This window comes from Cornus florida, unplaced genomic scaffold (assembly GCF_030987335.1).
Source record: "Cornus florida cultivar Cherokee Brave unplaced genomic scaffold, ASM3098733v1 CherokeeBrave_3.0.0_Hap2_Chr06, whole genome shotgun sequence".
NCBI lineage: Eukaryota > Viridiplantae > Streptophyta > Magnoliopsida > Cornales > Cornaceae > Cornus > Cornus florida.
The window spans coordinates 41,301,533-41,328,292 of NW_026775576.1; the positions used below are offsets into that span (position 1 = coordinate 41,301,533).

Consider the following 26,760-nt stretch of genomic DNA (forward strand, 5'->3'; position numbering starts at 1 on the left):
GAGATTATCAAGATGATATGCTTAATGAATGCTATTTTGGTTCATTTGATGGTTTATGCCTATTCTTGATGGTTTGTGCCTCTCCCCTAGTCTAGATAGCTTTATTTTCATGCTAGTAGTGTAGATTTAGTGTAGTGGTAGTGTAATGTTAGATGGGAGGACAATCTACTCTTGATGTTTGATGTTTCATGCTTGTGAGTCTAAATGGCATATTCCTCTAATATTGTGTTGTATGTGGATTGTGAGTTTAATGAAGGATTAATGACTAGTTATGATATGTTGTATCTTTCACATGTGTTTAGACAATTTATTCCTCTCCCAATAGATATTTTGTACCTCTCACATGATTTTTAGATAATGCATGTTTAACTAAGTCATCCTTATGGATTGCTTGGACTATGAGCTTAATGAAAGGTTCAATGACTTGATTTGATATTTTGTTCTCTTCACATGATGTCTAGACAATATATTCCTCTACCAATAGATGTATTGTGGCCTCACACATGTTGATTGAGACAATTTGCACTTGTTGAGTCACCCTTACCAACTGAATGTCTTTTACACACACAACATTGTTGCAACACATTCATTTCCCTCATTAGTCACTTGATTATGGTTTGGAATAGTATTGTTTGGTGGTGATCTCTACACCCCAAGACCTTTCCTTCTTACTTACTCTTTATCTTATTGCATTGCTTTATTATAGTTTAGCTCATTTAGTATAATCAACCAACCCAACTCTCTTTTGCAATCATTTGGTACGCTAGAGTCGAAGTTGAAATTCCAACACGTATAATCCCTTGGGACGATTCTACTCACTCTTGCTACGTTAGTAGTGGTGTTGGTAGTGGTTTTTATAAATTTAAATTTGACATAAAAGGCTTTTCTTGAACCACACATTCACTACATTTAGTTTGGCGTATTGGAACGGCCGTCGTCAGATTTTGGCGCCGCTGCCGGGGATTAACGGTTTTGTTGGAATTAAACTAGACAATAGTGTTCATTAGATTGCTTCTATTTTAATTTTATTTTTCATTGTATATTATTTTCTCTTGATTCTCATTATTATTTGTTCAATTAGGTACTTGACTACAAGGAAGGCGAACTTTGGAACTTAAAGCAATCATTGGAGCTTAAAAGCTAAATTTGGAGTTGAAGTACTAAAGGACCATTGTGAGCAATTCTTGGCACTCTTGTATTTTAATTGTTTCACTTCTTTGTATGCTTGTGATAGCCCTTGTTGAGGCTCATTTTATTGCTAAATTTTTGTCCAAGCATAGGCCCTTGTTGAGGCTAATTTTTTCTTGCATTTGGTTTTTATTGTGAATGGAGGAATTGTTTGATCCAAGTTTGGGGGGGAATTACACCGCTTCACCTCACATTTTAATCCTTATGAAATTGAGTCCAATTCATTTCATGCATCATCTTATTATAGACTTGATCACTCATTTAATCCTTCTTATGACTATTACCCTCCCCCACCATTTTATGATGAATCAATTCCACCACCTTCTAAGTATTCACCCGGATTTGAAGAAAAAATGTTAGCTTTACTTGATATGCATATTTCACACACTTCACTTATTAATTCTCATTCTCAAACTTTAGCCAACTTAGAAGCTCAAGTTGAGCAAATTACAAATACTCTTTCTTATCAAGAGGAGGAGGAAGAGGCAAATGAAAAAATGGCAAGAACTTCAATGAATATAGATGAGGATGATGAGAGTGAGGAGAATGCAATAAGTGAGCTAATGCCTAGCATTTATCTTATATAGAGGAGGAAGTGGCAAGTGAGTTAGTGGCTAATCCAATAGAACATAACATGATTAATGAGGACTTTCCTTGTTTTGATTATGATTTTTATCTCGGACATGGCTACTTTAGAGAGTGAGGAGATGTTGACCACACTTGAGGTAGGAGAGAAGGAGGAGGAACTTGTTGAAGAGGGCCTTCCTTCTATTATCTTTAATGACCCTCTTGAGGAGTGTCTTTTGGAAATGTATAAAAATTGTGGTTTTGACTTTAAAAGCTCTAAAAATGAAATAAACTCTCTAATGGACTCCTTAGCTTACTTGGAAGGTGAAGAAATGGTAATTTATGAGGAGGAGAAGAGGGATGAAGAGAGGGTGTTTCTTATTAATCCAAATAAGTCTTTGAAAGACAATGCCTCACCAATTATCAATATGGATGATCATTTGAATGTGTTTCAAGAACGCAACAAAGAGGTAAGCCTAACCATGATTGATTTTGTTTTCAAGACCGTAGATGAAAGGAACAATATCATCTCTTTTATTTCTTTTCAAATCATTCTTTTGGAGGATGATTTTATTGTCATAATTGGGACATTAAATGAGAAAAGTGAAAAGAGGGTCAATAAGGATATTTCATATCCAGTTTTTGATTCATTTGATTAGTGAGTTGACCTAACGTCTTGCTAGAGACGTTAAACACTAGTATTCGTAGAGTTTCACAACTCTATTCCTCCCTCATTTCTTTTTATTTTTCATTCTTGTGTACATTCTTCCATCTATTTTTCAAATTTTCATTCTTGTTATCATCATTGGGGCTTAGCATAGGATTTTCTGCACTTTCAGTTCAAAATTAGGCATTTGGTGCCAGTTCGATCGATCACAAGAGCACCTTCGATCGATCGAATTGTTCTTCGATCGATCCAACTATGGATTCGATCGATCGAACTCCACTTGAGTCCCAACACTTAGAAAAATTTTGGACCTGCATCCAAATTCCAAAATGCATGCTCTCGGGATCTCCAAATTTTTGAAAGTTCGATCGATCGTAAACCATTTCGATCGATCGAACTACCTTTCGATCGATCCAACATGTGGTTCGATTAATCATGAGTCCCAACACTTAGAAAAATTTTGGACCTGCATCCAAATTCCAAAATGCATGCTCTCGGGATATCCAAAATTTTACATGTTCGATCGATCGAATTTCATCTCGGATCGATCACAGCTATGTTCGATCGATCGAACTTCATCTTCGATCGATCACAGCTTTGCTCCTTTGACCCTTTCACTTTTTGACTTTTTCCTATTTCTATTTTTATTTTATTTTATTTATTTTATTTTATTTTATTTTATTTCAGTTAGTTACATCTCTCTCTTGACTAAAAAAAAAAAAAAAAGAAATTTTTGGAAATTTGTTAAAAACACAAAAATATTTTTGTTAATTTTATTTTATTTTCAAAAATTCCAAAAAGATTTTTATTTTATTTTCATTTTTACTTTTATTTCCAAGCTTTATTTTTATTTTTATTTCAAATATTTAAAATTAAAAAAAATAAAAAAAAAAATCAAATCCCAAAAACATTTTTCTTTTATTTTATTTTATTTCCTTTTATCTTATTTCCAAAAATCCAAAAATATTTTGTTTAACTTTAATTTTTAATTCTTCTAACTTGTGAAAAAAAAAAAAAAAAATGAAAAACAAAAAGTAATTTTGTATATACTTGCATTGTACATATTCTTTCCATTTTTTTGCATTGTACATGTCCCTTTTCATTTCTTGCATTGCACATATTATTTTTCATTTCTTACATTGAACATATTCTTTCATTACATTTTGCCTTATTTAATTTTCTTTTTATATTTTGTTCATGCATTTTATTCTTTGTTTTTCTTGCATTTTGTATATACTTGCTTTCATTAAATGAAAAATATAAAAAGATTCATCATTGTGCCCTTATGTGTAGTCATGCATACTTTATGCTTTAGTTAGGGCTTGATCTTATATCTCTCTTGCATCATGTGTTACATTGCCTTAGAATGCTTGATTTGATTATTTTTATCCCATTTGATATTTGATGTGAGTTTGCTAGCGTGGTTATTCAAGTAGGTTATTGATTCCAAGTTTGGGGGAGACGTCTTTCGAATTGGATTATGACCGGGCTTCATGTCTACACCACCACGGTATACTCTTTCCGCTTTTTTTTCCCATTGTTCTCATTGCACATTGAGGACAATGTGCGGTTTAAGTTTGGGGGTAATGTGTCTTGTTGCATTCTACTTAAGATTTTAGCTTTAAATGCATGATTGAGATTTGAGATTGAGGTTAGCTATGATTTTGATCTTTTGAGGACTATATTGCTTAAAATTTAAAAATTGCTTGACTTGAGAGTCCAATACTCCTTGTATGCCTTGAGGATGCCATTTAGGAGTAAATTTTTCAAAAGATTGATATCTTGCTTGCATTTGTGGTCCACATCATCCTGAATTTGTGATTGTTTTGAGATTCATTCTAGGATTCTACACTAGTACCGGCGCACGCTAGCATTCAATTATGGGGTACATGCTTTGTTGATTATTGAATTGGTTATATCCCAATTGGGCTAGTAGTGCATTGAAAGCTTTCATTCTTGATAAAGGTGGATAACAACCCCTTTTCATTGAGTAGCCGGGATTCTTGCCTCATTAAGCAGTGAACTTCTCTCGCCGAAAGGTGGAGGGCCCAAACTCTAGGTTAATAATTGAAAAAAAAAAAAAAAAAGAAAAAAAAAAAGAAAGAAAGTTGCAAAAGTAATAAAAGTGAGGACTTCTCCCAAAAGGCGAGAAGTGGGAAATGATTAGATGATTGTTGTCTTGATTTGTAGCCTAGTTGATTTGAGTTTGTAAGTCCGTTGGGGTGTCTTAACACCTAATGCCCTAAAACCATCTGGTTTGGGAGTTATTGACCTAAAGCTCGCTACATGAATCTTCTAGAAAGCTTAAGAGATCAACACATTGCATAATATTTCCATCTTTGATCCTCAATAAAATAAAAATAAAAAAAGAAGAAGAAGAAAATGAGTGAAAAGAATAAGCGCACCTAGAAGAATAAAGCTTTAATAAAAGGTCCACTTTTTGTCTTAATGATTGGGACTAGATTTGTGTGCTAGTTTGAGGGTAAGGATGTGATTACTTCTCTAGTTGGCTAAGATAGCAACACACTTGATGCCGAACCTCTCACATGGATTCTAGACTTGTTTCGATTTTCATGATCATTTTCTTGATGTGTGGAGGACCATGCTTGCTTGTTTGATGTTGAAATTTTGGGAGATTGCTTAGAAACGGTTGAAAAATTGCATACTTGAGGTAGTTTTCTCCCAATGCTTGTTTGCAATATTGGTGCCTCTTTTGAAAGAATGAGCTTAATGTTTGTGGGTGCCATTTCTGGAAACCCTCACGAGACTTTACTCGTCCACTAGGGGTTTAAAAGGCTTGTTGCATATGCTAAATGCAATCATGTTCCCTACAAAAATGGTGTTATCATTTTACTTGCTTTCCAGTTTATACTTGTTTAGTTGTTCATTTCATTCCTTTACTTCTTAGTTCATTGCTAGGGATTAGCAATATTTAAGTTTGGGGGTGTGATGAGCATTGAAAAGTGCGCATTTAAACCCGTTAAGCTTAAGCATTCTAGTACCTTTATCTATCTTACTTTGCCGCTTTAGACTTATTACGTGTTATTTATATTTTCAGGCACTAATCCCAAAATTGAGCTAACTCAGCCAAATAAGAGCTTAATTGAAGCAATCCTGAGATAAACCAAAGGAGGGAGCAAAGTGGAGAAAGATAGGAGCAAAAAGGATTCAAAGTTGTGCAGCTGAAAAGTTCGATCGATCCAACTTAGAGTTCGATCGATCGAACATCTATGATCGATCACAGTACTTCTCGATAGATCCAACCTTGGCCTTCGCTGAAATTTCAAGTTCGATCGATCGAACATCACCTTCGATCGATCGAACCCTATTTTGTCCTATTCAAATGATTGATCTTATCCACAGCTGTACACCTACCAACCACTTTTGTCCTTTTCCCCATAAATATCTTCGAAATATCTCAGCCTTGTCCTTATCCGGAGGAGTCAGACCATTTTGATCGATCCAAGATGCAGTTCGATCGATTGAACCCATCTTCGATTGATCCAAGTTAAGGTTCGATCGATCGAACTTCCTCCAGCGAGAAAAGTTAAAGTCCAGCTCATTTATTCCGTCCTTCATCCAATCATTGGAGAATATGCCTTGCACGACCACAGCTCATCATAGGGTGTATTTGACCTATCTATATAAGGAATATGATACACTTTTTGAAGAGGCTCTAGAATCTCTTGTCACACATTGAAAATCATCTTGGAGGCTATTCTTGGAGAGGAAGAAGGGAGGAAGCTAGAGCAACCATTGGAGGAGATCTTCACCAACAAGGAGCAGCTATGGAGTTAGCCCTTGAGGGTTGGATCATCACTACCATGAGTGGCTAGACATCCTCTTGGGGCTAGAGTTAGCCCCAAGCATGCTTTCTATACTCTAATCTTGTGTATAATTGAGGGATTAGTGTTGTATGATACATCTTGATATTCATGTATATATAAATCTAGATTATTTCATGGTTTGTATGGTTTAATGCTTCCAATTGACTATTCTATTCTATCCATATGTCTATGTATGCTAGAGTAGGATATTCATGTGCTTATCTCTAGATTTAGTGTTTTTGATGCATGTCTATGTGTATTGATGCTATAGATCTAGAGATTATCAAGATGATATGCTTAATGAATGCTATTTTGGTTCATTTGATGGTTTATGCCTATTCTTGATGGTTTGTGCCTCTCCCCTAGTTTAGATAGCTTTATTTTCATGCTAGTAGTGTAGATTTAGTGTAGCGGTAGTGTAATGTTAGATGGGAGGACAATCTACTCTTGATGTTTGATGTTCCATGCTTGTGAGTCCAAATGGCATATTCCTCTAATATTGTATTGTATGTGGATTGTGAGCTTAATGAAGGATTAATGACTAGTTATGATATGTTGTATCTTTCACATGTGTTTAGACAATTTATTCCTCTCCCAATAGATATTTTGTACCTCTCACATGATGTTTAGATAATGCATGTTTAACTAAGTCATCCTTATGGATTGCTTGGACTATGAGCTTAATGAAAGGTTCAATGACTTGATTTGATATTTTGTTCTCTTCACATGATGTCTAGACAATATATTCCTCTACCAATAGATGTATTGTGGCCTCACACATGTTGATTGAGACAATTTGCACTTGTTGAGTCACCCTTACCAATTGAATGTCTTTTACACACACAACATTGTTGCAACACATTCATTTCCCTCATTAGTCACTTGATTATGGTTTGGAATAGTATTGTTTGGTGGTGATCTCTACACCCCAAGACCTTTCCTTCTTACTTACTCTTTATTTATTGCATTGCTTTATTATAGTTTAGCTCATTTAGTATAATCAACCAACCCAACTCTCTTTTGCAATCATTTGGTACGCTAGAGTCGAAGTTGAAATTCCAACACGTATAATCCCTTGGGACGATTCTACTCACTCTTGCTACGTTAGTAGTGGTGTTGGTAGTGGTTTTTATAAATTTAAATTTGACATAAAAGGCTTTTCTTGAACCACACATTCACTACATTTAGTTTGGCGTATTGGAACGGCCGTCGTCAAATCGTAACTAAAATCTCAACAGATTTTAACATGCTTTAATGAACAGAACTGGAAGCAACCATACACGAACTGTAAACAGATTTGAATTCAAGGTAAACAGATCATCAACAGAGCATATAGTAAACACGTAAGTTTCAATTACTAATTAGTTAAACCCTAGAGACTATCTAGGTGCACCGAACACAAGCCAAAAGGGAAAGAGGAAGATAAGAACTTGCCTACAGTTTTGGACTCAAAACTTTGTCGCCGTCTTCCTAACTTCCGGCAACCACTGACTACCTTCTAGACTCCTCTAGTTCTGGTCTAATCCACCAAAATCCTCCCTTGGTACTCACTGTTCTTCTCCTTGACAATTCTTACAGTGCCTCCGTTCACAACCCTCTGTGTTTTGAACTAGCTTCACGTTTATGTGTTATGAATTATCATTGTAACCCTAGGCTAAAGCATAATGGTTGTATTTATAGGTTTAACTCTAAAACCCTAATCCTTATAATTTTAGAGACAGAGCCCTAATTTTAATCCTAGTCGGCCCATATAATAAAACCTACAATTAAATTCTATGTCGGCTACACTAAGTGATGTCCAAAAGAAACTGTGAGTCAATTAATGTATTTAAAAACCCACGTAACTTAATTTTAACATTACAATAATTATAGTAAGTTAATTTCCTAAGTGTAAAACAGTAAATTACAAATAATACAATTAATAATTTACGAAAACAGACACAACAATTAATAATTTAAATAAACCAAATAATATACATAAAACCAATTTAATTCAAATTTCAAATAACTAATTAAACAAATGAAAAACAATAAAATAAATAAAAATGCAATACAATAAATATTAAAAATACCGAGACTATCCTTTTAAAATTAGGGGTATTACATGGGGTCTGAGTGTAATTAACTCTATATATTAATTTAAAAACACATGTAGTGTTGGGATATTAATTCCCTCCAACCTACTCAACGGTTGGTTGTTTTTAAGAGTTAAATCACTCATTCATCACACATAACAAAAACATCTTCATTATATAATCACACAAGCATACATAAAGTTAACAATTATACACATCCACGCATAATACAATATTTTACATGATTTACCCAACTCTAGGGCTATATCCATGGAGAAAGCGATTTTCACTATTATGGATCAAGGAAAATAATATGCAACCAAATTTCAAAACCCCACTCACTCACTCATCATCTCTTTTGAGGTTACATCTCTACATTAAAAAATTACAGATACTCTCCCATCTCCTCACAACACTCACCAACCCCTTAAATATTTCATCTCTTTTTCCTCTACACCTCTTAACCCATCTCTATTTATAGAGTCTTCAAACTTAATTTCTTTATGAATAATAATTCCATAACTTGCCTATAAAGAGTCACCATATCAATCTTTAACTCTAAAGTAGCAGACAAAACTTCTTTCCCAAATTTCTAGCCTTTAAACCAAATCTTCTGTCTTCCAAAACGGATTAGGAAATTGTTTCCCGTATTCATTAGGCAAGTGCAACCAATTCCAGTTTAATGTTCAACCATTCCCACCTTAAAGTTCAACCAATTCAACTTTTCCAGAATGAGATTCTTCACCCAAATTTAAGCCACAACTCTAAGAATCTCCACTTTGGCTCAAAATTTGGCCTTCACATGTTCCTCCATCTCTACCTTTAACAAAAATCTCTTCATAACTCTACTTTAATCAAAGATCTTTTTACCTCGAACAAAATACTATGATGAAATTGAAAAACACTATAATAATCTCCAACTATTCTCAAATTTCTTTATGTTTCTTCCATTTTTTTTCCTTTTTTCCCATTGGCGCTCAATTTCTCACAGGTGATAACCCCACCAATATTTAAGCTCATCCTCAACAATCAATTTCTTTTCTGGCTCAAAGCAACAAACCTCAAAACTTATTTCTCAGACTATACTTGCCCCATCTTGAGAACTAGTACCCACTCTCTGGCTTGTCCCCAAAACTTATTCCTCATGGACTTCACACTAACAAACCTTCGTGATTGAATCTCTATAGTACCTCACGATGAACTCTAACAAACTTCACACAATCTTCAATTCTAATCTTTAAGACTAACCACAGGTTCTGGCCCACCATCAGCTCTAGTACCAGTTGTTAAGGATATTAATCCCTTCCAATCCACTCAACGTTTGGTTGTTGTTGAGAGTTAAATGATTTCTTCATCACACACAGCGGAAACATCATTTTCACATCACCACACAAGGATATATGGAGATAACAATCACATAGATCCATGCACAACACAATGTTTTGTATGGTTCATCCAACTTTGGGGCTACGTCCAAGGAGAGAGAGATTTTCACTATTATAAATCAAGGAAGAGAATATACAATCAGTTATCAAAACTCCACTCACTCACTCATCATCTTTACACTCATGAATTACATATATTCTCCCCCTCTACTCCTATCACTCACCAACCCCTTACATTTTTCCTCTTTTCCTCTCTCTACACTTCCCAACTCATCTCTATTTATAGAGTCTTCAAACTTAATTTCTTATTGGACAATAATTTCCCAACTTGCCTATAAAGAGTTACCATATAAGTTTTCAACTCTAAAATAACGGCACAACTTATTTCCTAAAACTTTAGTCTTTTTTCCAAGTCTTCCGGCTTCCAAAATGGATTAGGAAACTGTGTCCGATACTCATCAGGCAAGTGCAACTGGTTCCATGTTAAAGTTTAATCGGTTCCACCTAAAAGTTCAACCGGTTCCATTAAAGTTCAAATTTTTCAAAATGAGATTCTTCACTCGAATTTGAGCCAGGACTTCAACATGCAATGCAAATAAAATGAGTGTGTAGTGTGTGTTGTTTACCAAATATATATATATATATATATATATGAGCATATATGCTTGTGTATATGCAGGTGGAACATAACAACCATGTTAGATTCTTTGCCCATCACAGAATCATGATTAAAAAGGGTTTTTTTTTTTTTTTTTGGCCATATCATCTAACACATATTGCATATTATATTCTGCTGGATCAAATTATTATCAGATTGGATTGACTATAATTAATAAATAATTTATTTAGCTATTAATTTTGAATTATTAACAAGTTATCGGATTAAATATTCAATCTATATTTGAGTTATCGGAAAGAATTCATATCAAAATTAAATCCATTGACCGACCTACCATTAAGATTGGCCCAATAAGTTTTAAATTGTATTTTATTATTTTTCCACATTAATGCCTCTCTCTCTCCCTCTCCTTCTCCCTCTCTCCATAGATTTTACCTTTATAAAGTCTAAAACCAAAACACTTGACGCCCATCATTTAGGGCCCGTTTGGCTACCCCAGCTACTTTATGTTTTTGCTTTGATCCGAAGCAAAAACAATGTTTTTACTTTTAGAATGTGTTCAACATTATTTAAAAACTTGCTTGGTAATATAAATTTGTTACAAGATTTTTAGAAGCAAAAACATGAAAGCATGTTTGGTAAAAAATATTGCAAGTTTGAAAATTTAAATGGTTAGTTAAAAATGTTATTTTAGAATATATATATATATATTTTTTATGAACAGTGCTTTGTTACAGTTTGGAAGCAAACAAAAACATCATTTTGATACTTCCAATTTTGGCTTTAATTTTGGACGAACTTCGGTACTATTCAAAAGTACAACAAATATTACCAAACATGTTTCGTACTTTTGCTTCGCTACAACACATTAGTAAAAGCAAAAAACACGAAACAAAAACACTAGCCAAACAGGCTATTAATCATGAACTCTTTAAAAATTTGACCACTAGTGGTTGTAACCTAATAATATCTTCTTAACGTCACAAAGTGAAAGGTGGGTGATATCGGTGTGTGAATTTTTGACATAGAAAAAAAGAAAGAAAGAAAAACTCTTGACCCCAATCTTCTTACATTTGGAATTCTACACCCGGATCCTTGCTTATCATATGCACCCCCATGCCCATCTTCTCCATTTTCTTTCTATTCCTCACTCCTGTCACTCTCTTTCACTCTCTTTCCTCTTCCCCCTCAAACTTGCACAATGGAGAAATGTGGCTGACTCGCCCATGACGTGATCAAGAAGATCCTCGTCTCCTACACCAACGTTGCCAATTGGATAGTCCTCAACTTTGCTGTCATCATCTACATGTACATCCTCAAATCAACAAAACAACCAATTTTGTCAATTGATCTCTGAGTAAAATATCTCGAATATGTGAGGTGTAAAATAACTCATATAATTCTTAATTAAAAGGCTTATAAGTGATAATTTCTTCATTATCAAGATTTATGGCTAAGAGTGAGTCCACCATTTCCATCCATATGATTTGAGTCCAATTTCGTGACAATAAAAAATCTTCTCGGAAAAGTTTAATCATTTACCAACATTCTCCTTATTTAAAACTCACACACAACCTAGATTTGAGCATTTACACATTATACTCAACAAGATCTAGCCTTGGATTTTGAATCAAATACATTCCAAAACATATTTAATTGGTGAGTTTTCACAAATATATATATTTTATTCCTTTTACATCACTCCAAGTATTATTTCAGATACTTTCCGACTTAACACTAGATTGTTGTAAAACGTATTAATGTGTTTTATGTGGTAAAATTTTATTTATTTCATGTTCAAGTTTATCATTGCCATTCATTTAATAATAAGTCTAAACTATTAAGCTTTTAGTGCCAACTACAATTTAAAATTCAAGTGTAAGTCATTACTTGTATTAAAGTAATCTTTAACTTTTTTTAAAAAATCTTTAATTATTGGATTATTATTATAAGGGAGATTTGTTCTATGTCAAATTTGGGAGAGTGATTAGGGTATAAATGGGTTGATATGCAGTACTACTCAATAGTTTAAGTTTTTAGATAAATTGGTAAGTGCTCACCCGTTATAATTGGTATCAAAGGAAGACCCAATTCTTGATCAGGTACCACGCCAAATGCCTGATCCGAAAGTCGTTTGGGTGAGCCATCCGGGTAGATAAGGTGACCCGACTGCAACAAGGGCGCTGCGAGTTCAGGTGAGGGAGAATATTACAAGGAGAGATTTGTCCCGCATTAGATTCAGATAAGAGAGTGATTAAAGGTATAAATAGATGGGTATGCAACACTTTCTAATATCTTAAATTTTAAAATAAATGAGCAAGCACCGTTACAATTATTGATTCGAGTGTCTAAGCTCCAATATGTGAGGTTAAAAAAATTCGTGATCATTACATCAGACTCCATTGTTATGGGTCCAAACATTTCAGAGGTCGGTCTTTTAGGCCCAAATAATGGACTGGGCTTGCAGTTTCAAATATATAGTATTTAAATTACAGGAAAAAAAAAAAAAAAACAAACTCCAATTTTCACTCTTCAATAAATTTGATAAAATTGAAAGGACAGTTTTGGTATTTCACCAAGTAAAATCTCTCCAGTATGTATATATATACACCAAGCTGCAAATGGAACTTGTGTTCCTCTTTTCTTTCTAGGGCTTATTTCGACAAACACAACAACGTTCAGAGTAGCTTCTCCATGTAGCTCACCTGCATAATTTTCCGTCCGAATTCAGATCAGGTACCGATCATCTCTTCGTGACTTTCAATTCATCATATACGCAAGCTGTTTCCTTCTATATTTGTTTCAAAGCACTACAAAATACCATTTTGAAACGTCATTTTGCGTTCACATTGTGAAACACATGCGCATATATAATTTTTCTGTGTTTGTGTATTTGATGTAATTTCGCATTGTTTGTAAAGCTGAGTTCTCACTTAAATGGAAGGGTTTTTAGTTTTTCATGATCACACTCGCTTTAGTTAAGTTTTGTTACCTCTTATGTGAATGGATTGGGAGTAATTGTGGTCGTATTAAATTTTATGCGTGCACTTGGTTTCCTTTTTTGTGGGCAAACAATTTGTGAATTTAGTTGTGTGTCAGTACATCACCATAATTCAATTGGGTCTCCTTCAATTGACAGTCTGGGGCGGTCGATGATTTGAGAATTTTGACAAGAATTAAAATTGGGCAAGAGCTAAACTGTCCTTTGTTTCAATGCAAGATTGTGAAAATTGGGTTTGAAGTATGTAAACATATGTAGTATGGTTGTATTGTGCACACATGTATTAAGCGATTTGTTTAGTAGCGGACCTAGGCCTTCAGCGACTCTGGCACCTGATCTTCTCTCTATGTTTCATGGTGTTCTATTTTTTTATAGTTTTGTATTGTCATTATGTGGAAGACTTCGCATAAGCTATTTAAATTTAAAATAATTCTTATGAGAGTGTTTCACTCAAAATATTGCCTTTGAATTTGGTACGTGAGTCCTAATTTTTGCCATTGCATTGTAGTTTAACAAATGGCGGCTCCACCTAATGTTGAGCTGGAGGCAGCAAAGTTTCTTCAGAAACTTATTCAGGAATCTAAAGATGAGCCTGCAAAATTGGCTACAAAACTTTGTGTGGTGTGTATAGTTTTCCTTCACAGTTAATATTCCATGTTGGTATATTTATTGTTTTACTTTTGATATGCGTGTATTTGTGTACTTATTCATTTTTATCTTATGATGTGAGTATTTCAGATATTGCAGCACATGAAAGCAAGTGGTAAAGAAAATTCAATGCCCTATCAAGTGATATCAAAGTGAGGCATTTCCAACTCAATTTTTATTACTCAAATTTGTTATGCGTTGTAAAGATGATTAAGAATTTTGTGTTTGCGTAACCATAATTCTGTTCTTATCTATATTTGGTAGATCCATTAGTGTTTAGTTAGATGATAAGATAAGCTGAAGGACATTATGTCTGAGTGAGGTTAAAATGGCGTGAGAGATCTGGCTAGAAAAACGGACACTTTTATAAAGTTGGTGCCTGTATTTGTCACCAACGCTTTGTTGACACGTCTTACACTTCATAGATGTGCTCATACTTTAAAAATAAAATTCATTACTTCAAAATTTAGGTGACACATATTAAATACTTGGCCGACCCATTCCAGACACTCCTATCACAAAATCTTATATGATACAAGCTTCAAATAGCAGTAATGTCGTTATCTTGAAAAATGTCCAATCTTTATTTTTTAGAAAAGAATTGAGACATAGTTACCACAAGTTACGCATACAATGATAGTTTTATTTGGGACAAAAATATAATTTACATTGACAAATTAGGAAAAAGTAGTAGCATGTGTAATATAATCATCTCTACGGTATGTGCACAACTTTATCTCCAAAATTATTTAACACTTTGTATAGAAATGAAAAATTAATTAAAGTTCTATTATTGTCTTATTTATTATGCATATAGATAAAAAATTATAATTATATATAGCATTGTCCGTACCATGACTGTGTCTATGTCTTATTTTTTGTATTCAACATGTCGGTGTATTCTTGTTCTGTGTTTGTGTCTGTGCTGCATACATTTTTATATTTACTGTTTATAGAATTATTGGAAGGCTGAAGCTGTCTCAGCCTTATAATGCTCTGCTGTTTTGTGGTGATTCTTTTGTTTTTTTGTTTTTTTTATTTACTTTTGTAGTGTTCTTTTTACTCCTTGAGCTGCACTGACAAGTGCATGTTGGTTAACAAGGATCATTTGAGATAAGTTATGACCCAAATAGCTGGCAACATTTGTGGGTGATGATAATTTTGTTGTGGTCCAAAATCTTCTGCCAAAGTCCGAGATTAGTTTTCAGCACTGTTTTACCCATGCAATCATATTTGCCATATCTTGGTCTTCGTAAACACAGAGATTCCCACATGGAACTTGGAACTTCCTCTGACATGAATTCTTTCTTTATTATTTTGCAATTAGAATATATAATATCTATAAATTGGAGAGGCAGATTATCATCCAGGAGCTGCACAAAGATGCCATAGGTTGGGCTCCCTGCTAAAAGCAAAATGTTCATACTTGTTTATTTGTTTTGTTTGATAATTTTTGTTCCCACCCTTTATTACTCTTGGTTTTATTATGCTATTACCTTATTGGCCAACAGTAATTATTATTTTTATTTCTCATCTTATCACATATCTTAATTTTAAGTTGTTGGGTGGTTACGGCCTTGCGACAGCTGGGTTGGAGGCACATCTAATAAGCCTGATTACCATTTTTTAGATTCAATCTTTAATTTGATTTTGTTTGTTGTATTCCTCTAACTTAATCTTCTCTGTTCAAGGGCCATGGAGACTGTTATAAGTCAGCACGGCATTGATATTGAGGTTTTAAAGTCATCACGTCTTCCACTGACTAGTGGAACTCACATGGGGGATACTTCGTCATCACAATTTGCAGGTAAAGAGACATCTAACAAATTGCTATCTGTAGTTGCTGGTGGATGCTTTTAGAAAGTGCAGGTCTCAATGCATGCATTTAGTTGAGTGTTAAGGAAGGAGATAATGTTTATGCAGGTTCTTCCCAGATGCTTGGGGCTGTGAAGGATTCTAAAGCAAGCTTGACTGATAATGAGATGGGAAAGATTGATTCACATGCTTCAAACAGGCCTCCTGTTGGCCCTAGCGGTGCTGGACACAATATTTATCAAGGATCTGTGTCTCATCTGAGTAGTAAGTCCTTCGATCATGAAAGTCCATCCAGTTTCGACACTAGGTCTACCAATTCACAGTCACAAGAAAGGCGTGATACACCAAATTGGGAGAAAGCGAATCAAAAGGATAGTAAAAAAGGCAGCAGTAAGAGAAAGAGGGCTGATTCATCAGCAACCCAGCCACATATTGATAATCCCCAGCAAGTTGATACTCACAACCCTAATCCAAGGAAGGGAAAGGTGGTGAACAAGGTTGAACCACCCGAGAAGTTATTTGTTGAAAGTGGCGATCGTGGTCAGTCAAATATAGTTCAGAGTAGTGGTCAAATGGAACACATACCATCAATGTCTAGTAGCATGACATCAATGCTTAGAGCCAAGCAAGAGAGTCAACATTTAACAGAAAAGTCGTTGGATTCAACAAACATCTCAAATTCAATGTTATGGACTACAAATTCGAAGTACCCTGAAGATATAGAAGTTTCCTCTGCTCGTAATGCTTTAGGTCTACTGCAAGGGGGGTCTAAATCTTCATCACATGACAGTCTTAGTTCTAGGGGAGTATGGAATCATAATAAAATGGGATTACCATTTGAAAAATCTCAAGTTTCTAGGTTCCCTTCTACTGGTTGTGGTAACATGACAGCAGACATATTGATGCAGCAGTCCACCGGACCATCCTCTGTAACAGGTGAGACTGTAAGAGTTCTTAATAATTTTAAAATAATCATGTATCACAGTTTGTTGTAAAACCATGTATTAATATTTGTGTGCCAGAAAATTTGAAGATTTTCCAATTTAGAGCAGGACCATAGTCACCATATTCGGCCTGGAAAGCTCCATCTAGAACTGCTTAATAAATTGGGAACATAGTAATGAGATTTTTAATTTTGGTTTCCACTTGAACTTTGGCTCTGAGTCATTTGACTGGATTGAAATTGTACCTGTGTGAGTGCATATGCGTGTGCGCATTTGTGGTTGTGGGCATTGCTCAAGCCGCACTAAGGTGCCAAAGGCCTTCTGGAGCCTAAGCGCAAGGCGCAGTTTAAGGTGCAAGCCTGATCTAAATAGGGCGTGTGTATAAAATAATGCATATTTAAACATATAATACTGTATATATTCATAATCAAGCACTAATTGCAGTTAATGTAAGTAGTGAGCCATAAATTTATGAATTTTGTCAAATATTTCATAAGTTTAAAACAATACGATATATGATATAGAACCTTTTAATTTAGTGGTCATTAAGTAAACAAGAAAATGATACGAATAAATGATTAAAAAATACAAGGCGCGCCTTTTTTGAGCCTGGAGCCTACTAAAAAACGTGAGCTTGAGGGCTTTATGTGAGCCTGATTGAAGGGGCTTGGCCTGTAGTAGGTTGAGATACTTGAGCTGAGCTTTGACAAGCCTGGGGCTTTTTTGGAGCCTAGGCGCGCCTTTAACAACTATACTGTGTTTTTGATAAATAAAATGAGGAAATTGGGTAAGCATATTGACTGACAAGTGAACATTGCTTTCCGGAATAGGTTCTGATTCCTGAAAGATCTCGTGGTATTATCTGACAAGGTCCTGCTGGAATTTCAGGTGCGGGTGGAAAGATTCAAGGAGCGATGCCTGGTGCTTCTGGTTCATATCCCCCTTTAGAACAAGGAATCTCAGTTCCAATGCATTTCGGCAGTTCTTCATACGATAATCAAGGTTTGACTGCAAAGATGCATAAGGAAAGAAGCATGGAAGCCTTCCCGACCACATCTGATAAAAATGTAGAAGCCCAGTTCTTTTCTGCTAATCGCGGGGAAGGAGCATCCACAACCCTCTCCTCTGGAAAGGCCTTGGAGTATGAAGGTGGTGTTCCAAATACATTGGCAAATGAAAATAAGATACTTCAGGTAGTTCATTCCCCCCCCTCCAGTAAGCAGGTTCATTTTTGTTGCAATAGTTTACATTCATCTGGCAAATTGACGGTGTGTTGCTGAATCAGTAGTCTCACAGACAACGTTCTTATCCCCCTTTTCTGTGTGCGCATCTATTTTTTATATGAGGGGTTTTTCAATGTTTTGATATGCATTGCTGTTTTACTATCTTCAGCTGTGATGTGAAAAGTTGCATCACATTGATTTCTGTCATTGGCTTGTATATTTCTTTTCTGCTTTCCATATTTAATCAAGATTTTTATTGCTGTATAATGATTCGGAGGTAATAAGAATGTGTTGGTTTTTTCCAGTTGTAAGCACTTTTCTGTCTTAAAATTTCTTTTTATAAGGAACGCAATTTATTGTATTGAGAGGAAAAAACAAAAAAAAATTAAAACTGACAAATCCTGCCTACATGTCAAGAAAAAGAGATGAACAATATTACAAGAAGCAACCCAACTGTCTGTATGAATAGAGACCACCAGGATGCCTCTCCAGCAACATGAATGAGGGTAGGAAACCTTTAAAAGATAATAAACTGGTTGCCCCTCTCATATTGGAGGAATCTGCTTTTTGATTTGCGGATATAGAATACTCATCTTATCTTCATGCTTAAAGTGGAGGACGGAATGCAGATTCTTGCCAACAAATCCCTTTTTTTTTTTTTTTTTTCCGTAAATTTAGTTGCTTAAATTATTTGTTCTTGGGTTTCAACTTATCTGTTGTTTTATTGCTGATCCATTTGATCTGTTTTAATATAGACGCTCTGCTATATGTTCTACCTTGTGAAATTTATACCATATCGATTGTTATTTAACTTATCTTCATATCTGAGGAATCTGCTTCTTGATTTGTGGATATAGAAAACTCATCCTATCTTCATGTATCTTCTTCTTCTTCTTCTTCTTCTTTATTTTTGGGGCATAATTAGCTGCTTAAAGATTTGTTCTTGGGTTTCAAATCTTTCTTCTTCTTCTTCTTCTTTATTTTTGTGGCATAATTAGCTGCTTAAAGATTTGTTCTTGGGTTTCAACTTATCTGTTGTTTTATAGCTGATCCAATTTATCTGTTTTGATATAATCTGTACTATTTGTTCTTCCATATGAAATTTATACCATATTGGTAGTTATTCCTTATCCCCAATAGGTACAAAAATTCGTTCAACTTTGACAAGTCAACGAATTCTCTACAATTACTACACCCAAAATAATAAGAGAGAAAGAATAACGAACTAGAGATATTGTATAGAGATGAGGGGGTATTTTGATGATATGACCGAACCTAGGATTACCTAGATTGCCTACGTATCCCGCATGGAGCGTGGGAATCAGGTCGGAACGTAGTTCTGGCAATGTGAATTGGATTTCTATTTTTGGGGGCTTTGCCTTTTTTCTGTGTCCCCCCTATTGAGGGTCCTGAGCCCTTTTTATATAGGAAAAACCTTAATGGATTCCTCTTAGGATTCGCATTGCTTATCCCTTAAGAATCTGAATTACATCATACTATCCTTATAACAAGGATTTACATTATTTGGTTTCCATAAATTTTAATTCTTCTTCTAATAGAACTATTACTAAAATGGGTTTGGTAATATATTCGTACCTAGGCTCGGGGTCCCATCATCTCGGGCCTTCTTAATGAGTTCAGCCCATTATGATTAGTTGACCCGGCCCAAGCTTCTTGTAGAAGCCCAATATGAAAGTTGAATAGTCTCAGTATTTATGGTGGTCCCCTTATGTGCTGATGTGTCTTCTTAATTGGAAGGGGATATTTTTGCCCCCACACCCATCCTTCTTCAAAACAATCCACAATTGCGAGGGTTATCTTGCTTGTATGAGTTACTTCTTTGACTTGAGGTCTTGAATGTCTATTAAAGAATTTACTACATCAAATTAATAGAGGAAGATAAAAGTAAAAAGGGAAAAAAGAGAGAGACATTCGTTAAGGGGAGTGCAACCCAAATACAACACAAAAACGAAATAAACCAGCATACCTTCAAACTATCCACAAAACAACAAAATTCTCTAAAGATGTACAAGTTCTCCTATGGTCCCAAAAGAATAAAGAACTAGTAATATAGGAGTTAAGCGTACAAATAGGAGCCTCCTCACTATCAAAGGATCTCCTATGTCTCTACCTCCAAAAACTCCACCACAAGCGAAGGGGCACAACCCTTTAAGGATCTCGTGCTTGATCTCCCATTGTAAACCCTCGCCAAATCTCAAGCATGCTCTTCGTGGTAATTGGCATAATTCAATGAACACCAAACAAAGATAAAAGCATGGTCCAATTGTCCCTTGAGCGTACAAATAGGGGCCTCCTCACTTTCAAAGGATCTTCTATGTCTACCTCCAAAAACTCCACCACAAGCGAAGGGGTGCAACCCTCTAAGGATCTCATGCTTGATCCCCCACTTTAAACCCTCGCCAAATCTCAAGCATGCTCTTTGTGGTAATTGGCATAATCCAATGAACACCAAACAAAGATAAAAGCATGGTCCAATTGTCCCTTGCCACTGGACAATTTAAAAGGAGATGGTTAACTGACTGACTCATCCCTTTTACACACGCACAATGAGTCGCTTGGCCCTGGTGCCTCAGGAAGCATCAGGTCTAAGGTTCGACTCTTCTTGGGTTGTTTTGGTTGCGTGAGTACTAACTAGGCAAAAATAAAACAATGATCTGGTGTCTCTCCCTCAGATTGCATGGTCACACAATAATTTTGCAAGGAAAAACTCTGTGATCATGGAGGATTGGGTAAATTACAAAATTAGCATGTATAGAGGAGGTTTGGTGACTTCAGGAAATCTTAACTTGTACCTGTTCTTGCTTAACTCAAGAAAATAACTGAAAAGTCTATAAAAACATCTGTAGGAGATGTATGGCCTATTTTTACAACTGCGTATGAACTTCTGGAGGCACTGAAATCTGAAGTTCCATTTTAAAAGTTAAGAAACACAATCTTGATCTTTTGCTATTATTAGTGTATTTTTTATTTAATCATTGCAAAACCTTTAGTTAGTAACATATATATATACACACACACACACACACACATATTTGATAAATGACAAGTATAATGAAAATTGATCATAAAAAAATCACATATAAGCAGAATTATTTTATATGTAAAAAAATTATATATATAGTTTAATTTAATTTATTTTTAATATTTATTTTATGTTTTTAAATCCTCACATGCTGTGTATGGTATGAAATTTCATTTATTTCATATTTAAGTTTACTTTTATTAATTAATTTTGCAAAATAATTTATAAGTCTTTTTAATTATGATAGCGACTTATAATTCATAAGTAGGTCATTACCAACAGGCCTAGCGGTATCTGGCTCTTACTTACAGAAGGGAGGTCAAGGGTTCAAGCCTCCACGGGGGCATGTGTGTGTGAGTATCAACTATGAAAAAAAAAAATCATAATTAGGTCATTACTTGTGTTAAATATCTTAATTTTTTTAATAAATTCACTAAAATTCATTCTTATTGAATTATGTTATAAAATAATTCTGTATCGGTCAATTTTGGGTCCTATGCGCGAGGTCGATAAAAATAGATCACTGCGATAGCCTGATTCTGTTATGCCATGGCGATATGGGCCCAAATCCATTAGACCGCCGATGCGGACCTAGGCTACAAAGATTATGGGAGAGTAATTGAGCAAACATTAGTAATTGAAACTAATAACATGGGAAGATCAATTTAGGTTTCTGTATAGTGGGTCAACAAGAGATGTTATTTATATATCGACAAGACTATAGGATATTTTGTGCAAAAAACAAATATCTTATGTAGTCTATATAAATTTGGAGTAAGCCTATCATATGGTCCTTGAAAATATAATATGATGTGTGTTAGAAATGCTAGGATTAACAAATTTCTATTTCAGCATTATAAAAACTGTGTATAATGGAATTGTGGTGTACAAGAATAACTGTAGGATAAACAGGAAAAATTGCAACCACTATCAAAGCTTATATGAGGGATAACATTAAGTCACTTCCCTTTTGTATTGGATGGGATAGGATTTCACGTTGTAGGTGATTTGCCAATGACATTGGTTTTAGTGGTGAAACTAGAGTAGGGATAGAATGCCAAATTTGAGGCATGTAGATAAGTCCTAGAGGCAATAGGGTTTCGGATAAGTAGGAACAAAAACAGACTAACTATGGGATGGGCACAAGGATGGAACCCATGCACCATTGAATTATAGAGTATTTTTTATGGATTTTATAGGACTTAGTACTCTGGTATATATATTTTGGTTAATTGGTATTTATTGCTTGCTTTTTTTTCTCTTTGGGCTTGCCCATATATAAAGGCGTTGTGTAAAGTAGTAGATTACAATTCTGATTTTTGAGGATTAATAATATACTTCTTTCCTACTCTAATTCCCTTCTCTTTCTTCTTCTTTTCTCTTCTCTTCTTCTTCTTCCATTCTTCTCTCTCCTTCCCTTCTCTCTCTCTCTCTATCTCTCCCCTCTTTTCTTCTCTCTTCCTCTTCTTTCTCTTTCCCCTCGTAAATCAATTGGTATTAAGGCAAACTTTGATCTGCCACCACTATTACCTTGCATAACTGTTGAAAACCCTTGCCTCCAACCCCTCGTGTATCTAAATTGCACATTCTCTCCATATCGTCATGGCATCAGTCCACTCTATGAGCTGTCATCATGTCACTAACGGAATATCCATTGATTATTATTGTTAATCACCTTCACAGCTGCTATAGTCGTTGCTATTGATACCAACATCATCCCCATGACACAACTTCTGTTTCCATTGTCACCTCATTGCAACATCACACTTGCCATCGCCGTTGTTTCACGTCATCTTCATTGTTACCATACCCCGTCTGTCGTCATCATGAAGAAGACGGGGGGTTTAGTTAGAGCATGGTTTTACTTTTCAAAAAAAAAAAAGTTAGAGCACGGTTTTCTTTGAAAGAAATGGAAATCTTACCCAGATTCATAGGCAGACCTGATTAAGTTTGTCCAACTGGGATACATACTGGGTTCAGACCAGATAAATCGGTTGAACAGACGAAAGCATACTGATTAAACCGAGCTGGTGAAAAATAATCAGAAAAAAAAACATAGAAGGAATCTAAAAAAAGAAATTCAGACTTCTTAAAATTTCTTTTCTAGTGTAAAAATTAGCCTGTTTCAAGCTTCTGAATTTTTTTTTTTTGGTAGTAGTGGTGCCACCATGACATTCCAGAGGCGAGTGCTTCTCTGTAAGAATTGATGGGGATAAAGATGGGACTCACACACCATTGATGCTACTGACTTTACGAATATATTTTAGTGTTGTTTCTTATTTTGGTGATTTTCTAAGTTTTAGATATTCTGATATATATTTTTCAGTTAGTGGATTTCTTTCTTTTTCTTTCTTTCTTTATTAAAGTATGGGAAAATATCACTTACCTCCCTCGAGGTTAGGCCTAATTACAATTCGTACCCCTAACGTTTCAAAAATTACAAAAACATCCCTCAAGGTTTGTTCCGTGACTTCCGTCATAACACTTTTCCCCTCCCGGTGAAAGTCAACGTGGGTCAATGACCATTTTTTTGATGACGTCAGCCATTTTGAAGTGAAATACCACATTTGTCCTAAGAAAGATTACAAAAGACATGTATATCCTTTTTTAATCGAAAATTACTTATATACCCTTAATAGAAATAGAAAAGGGAAAAATAAAAAATAAAATACTGGTTTATATTGCGGTGGTGTTTCTTCTATATATATATGTATGTACGTGTATATGCAGATGGCTTGTGATCTCAACCTAACCTCCTACCCCACCCCATCGACATCACCTTTTAACCTCCTACCCCCATCAACAGCAACCAATTGCTAACCTAAAACCCTAAATTAAAACCAGCAGCACCCAATAAAACCCACTCGTTGATGCAGTAATGGTGGACGAGTTGGTCCGACGGCGGTAGCGGTGATGGTGGATGAGGTACGACGGCGGCGAGGAGTGGAGGGTCTTGCCAGAGATATTGAGATGAGAGAGGAGGGATTTGAGAGAGCGGTGTGGTCGATGAAATCTACCTCACCCCTTCTGAAATCTATGATTTTCCGGCAAGACACCGCCTCGATTTTGGAGGTGAGATTGTGGTCGGTGTTGGTATCGTCGCTGTCTGAGAAGGTGTGACTCGCTGAGTCGTCTTGGAATAGAACAATTTGGTCGCCACTGTTTGGTCGTTGTTTGCTTGGTTTGAACTCCACGATTTGCTAGTATGTGAAGCTTCCCAAGCCTCGCATGTGTTTCGACACCTATGGACCATACATATTCGCTCTTGGGATCGACTTTGATTCTCGGACCAACGATTACATGGTTGGGTTTGTGGGTCGTCGGTGCTGGTGTCGAATTCTCGTTGTTCGGAGGGGAAGAGGACTGCATTATTCCTCCTGAGGTAGGAGGTCTTCGCACGGAAAACTGGGTTGTGGAAAACAATTGACACCCATACCAATGTGCCTCCATAGAACATGGTTGAGTATTTCTGGTTTGCCTTTTGTCAATGGGACTATGCATTGGTTTGTGTATAGTAAATTAGAGGAGGTGGTGCAATAGTGGGTGATGGTGGAGTACGGTGGTACTGTTGGGCTTAGTGGTGGTGGGCAGTGGATGATGGTGCCGGTGGCTCCAGTAGCAGAGGGTAGGGATGGCAACGGGGGTGGGTTTGGGCGGGTGTACCCTGCCTCGCTCCCGCAACCGTTTAAAAATCCCGCTCTCGTCCCTGTGCAAAAACGGGGGAACTTTCCACCCCATCCCTATAAATGTTTAACATTTTTACCCCCGGGGTACCTGTCCCGCCCCATTTAAGACCATAATTTATTTATTGTTGAAATAGATTTGCCTTTTTATTTATTTATTTATTTTTATTTTTTATTTTATTTTACCATTGCAACTTTCCTTTTAATCAAATTTATTTGTTACTTTAATATTGTTATATGGGGTACTTAATATATAGTGGTAGATATATATACTAATGAAATAAGGGTACTTATGTAATTTGCCTATCTAAACGGGGTGGGGCGACCTACCCCCGCCCCCGCACCAAACCCGCACGGGTTTTTATTACATCAAACCATCCCCGCCCAAATAAGCAAAACGGTCCCCCAAAACCGCCAAAAACGGGGCTGGGCGGGGCAGGTCAAATTGCCATCCCTAGCAGAGAGAGTGAACGATGGAGAGAGAGTGAACGATGGATAGAGAGAGGATAGAGACCATGCAGGGTAGTTTTGTCATTTCCATTTTACTATTTTTTTATTTGATAAAATAAGGGTATATTAGTCATTTAACAAGGAGTCCACCGGAATCCAACTCCGGTCACATTGGAGGGAGGTTTCTGTAATTTTTGAAACGTTAGGGGTACTATCTATAATTAGGCCTAACCTCAAGGGAGGTAAGTGATATTATCCCTTTAAAGTATTTATCTCTTGCTGCTTTTTACACTTTGGGTTTGCCTTTTTATACAGCCTTTGTGTAAATCAGTAGATTCCTATTATGATTTTAAAGAATTAATAAGATTACAAACTTTTCCTTTTTTTTTCCCCTTCTCTCTCTCTCTCTCTCTCTCTCCTGTTCTGTTCTTTCTCCCCTCTTCCATTCTTCTCTTTCTTTCTACTCTCGTCTTCTCTTTTCTCTTTCTCATCTCTCTCCATTCTTTCGTCTCTCTTTCCCCTCCTGCATCAGGATTCAGGATGGTATAGAAGGTAGGTAGGGAAGTGATACTGAAACATGAACAGTGATGTGTAGTTCTTCCCGGATATTTGCTAGTGTCTGCTATTAATTTTAAGATATGTTTATGGCCGAAGTTCTATATTGATAATTGAACTTTCAAATGATCTTGTTTCAACTTAAACATGGTTTTGTTTTTTTATTTGGATAAGCATGGATCATTTATCTAGTTTGTTCTACATGTAGTCTCATTTACAACTTCGTATTTGACACTTTATCTGAGAAATAAATTTCTTTTGGGATATGGTATTTCTTTGACAGGGTGGGTTCCGAAACAATGTTGCAGACATGAGCATGTTCAGAAATGCATCTTCTAGAGATACAGGAAAATCACCAATCTCCCAGGCTCCTGCTGCTTCTGGCATGCCTTTCAAGGAACAACATCTAAAACAGCTCAGAGCTCAGTGCCTTGTTTTTTTGGCTTTCAGGTATATGGCACTGCAGTTGCATCTCCTTCAGGCTTCTAATGATGGAAATTTCCTCTTGTAAAATTTGTTGGTCCAAGCACATTGTTTTCACTAGTGGTATTATATGCGCAGGAATGGTTTGATGCCCAAAAAATTGCATCTTGAAATTGCACTTGGAAACTTCTTTCCGAAGGAAGGTAACTTTTGGTTGATATGATACCGAAATAACTCCATCTTAAAATTGCACTTGGACATTCACCACAAGAAAAAAAAAAAAGAAAAGAAAAAGAAAAGCACTTGGAAGATCCCATAAAGCATGAATTCTTCTATAATGGGAGTGTTGTGCATATTGTATATATATTGGATGTTGTTACTCCTTGACGTAAATATAATAACTTTTTTTCTTCTTCTTTTGAACTTGTATTCAATATTCTCAAATGCTTCTAAATGTGGATATTAAAATTGCATCATTTCTAGTATAATATCATAGAGTAACTGTAAAAAAGTGTACAAGAAGTTTCAATGCTTAAACTTTTTTAGAGAAGAAGAATTGAGGTATAATGAGAGTCTCTCATGATTAATATCGTCCAAAGTCTGCGTCCATGCACCATAATTGTCAGTCTTTTTATGTGATTTGAATA

General features: G+C 35.6%; 1 protein-coding gene across 1 annotated transcript in view; it reads left to right on the plus strand.

Annotated features, from left to right (window-relative positions):
* Positions 1–12,950: 12,950 nt before the first annotated feature.
* The window catches only part of LOC132311359 (chromatin structure-remodeling complex protein SYD), a 45,000-nt gene continuing 31,190 nt past the window's right edge, over positions 12,951–26,760 (plus strand). The window contains exons 1-8 of the mRNA XM_059809246.1: positions 12,951–13,064; positions 13,838–13,950; positions 14,068–14,129; positions 15,669–15,784; positions 15,901–16,728; positions 17,625–17,929; positions 25,974–26,140; positions 26,252–26,316. Coding sequence (XP_059665229.1) covers positions 13,846–13,950; positions 14,068–14,129; positions 15,669–15,784; positions 15,901–16,728; positions 17,625–17,929; positions 25,974–26,140; positions 26,252–26,316 — 1,648 coding nt within the window. The 5' untranslated portion in view covers positions 12,951–13,064; positions 13,838–13,845. The remainder of the gene's footprint in view (positions 13,065–13,837; positions 13,951–14,067; positions 14,130–15,668; positions 15,785–15,900; positions 16,729–17,624; positions 17,930–25,973; positions 26,141–26,251; positions 26,317–26,760) is intronic.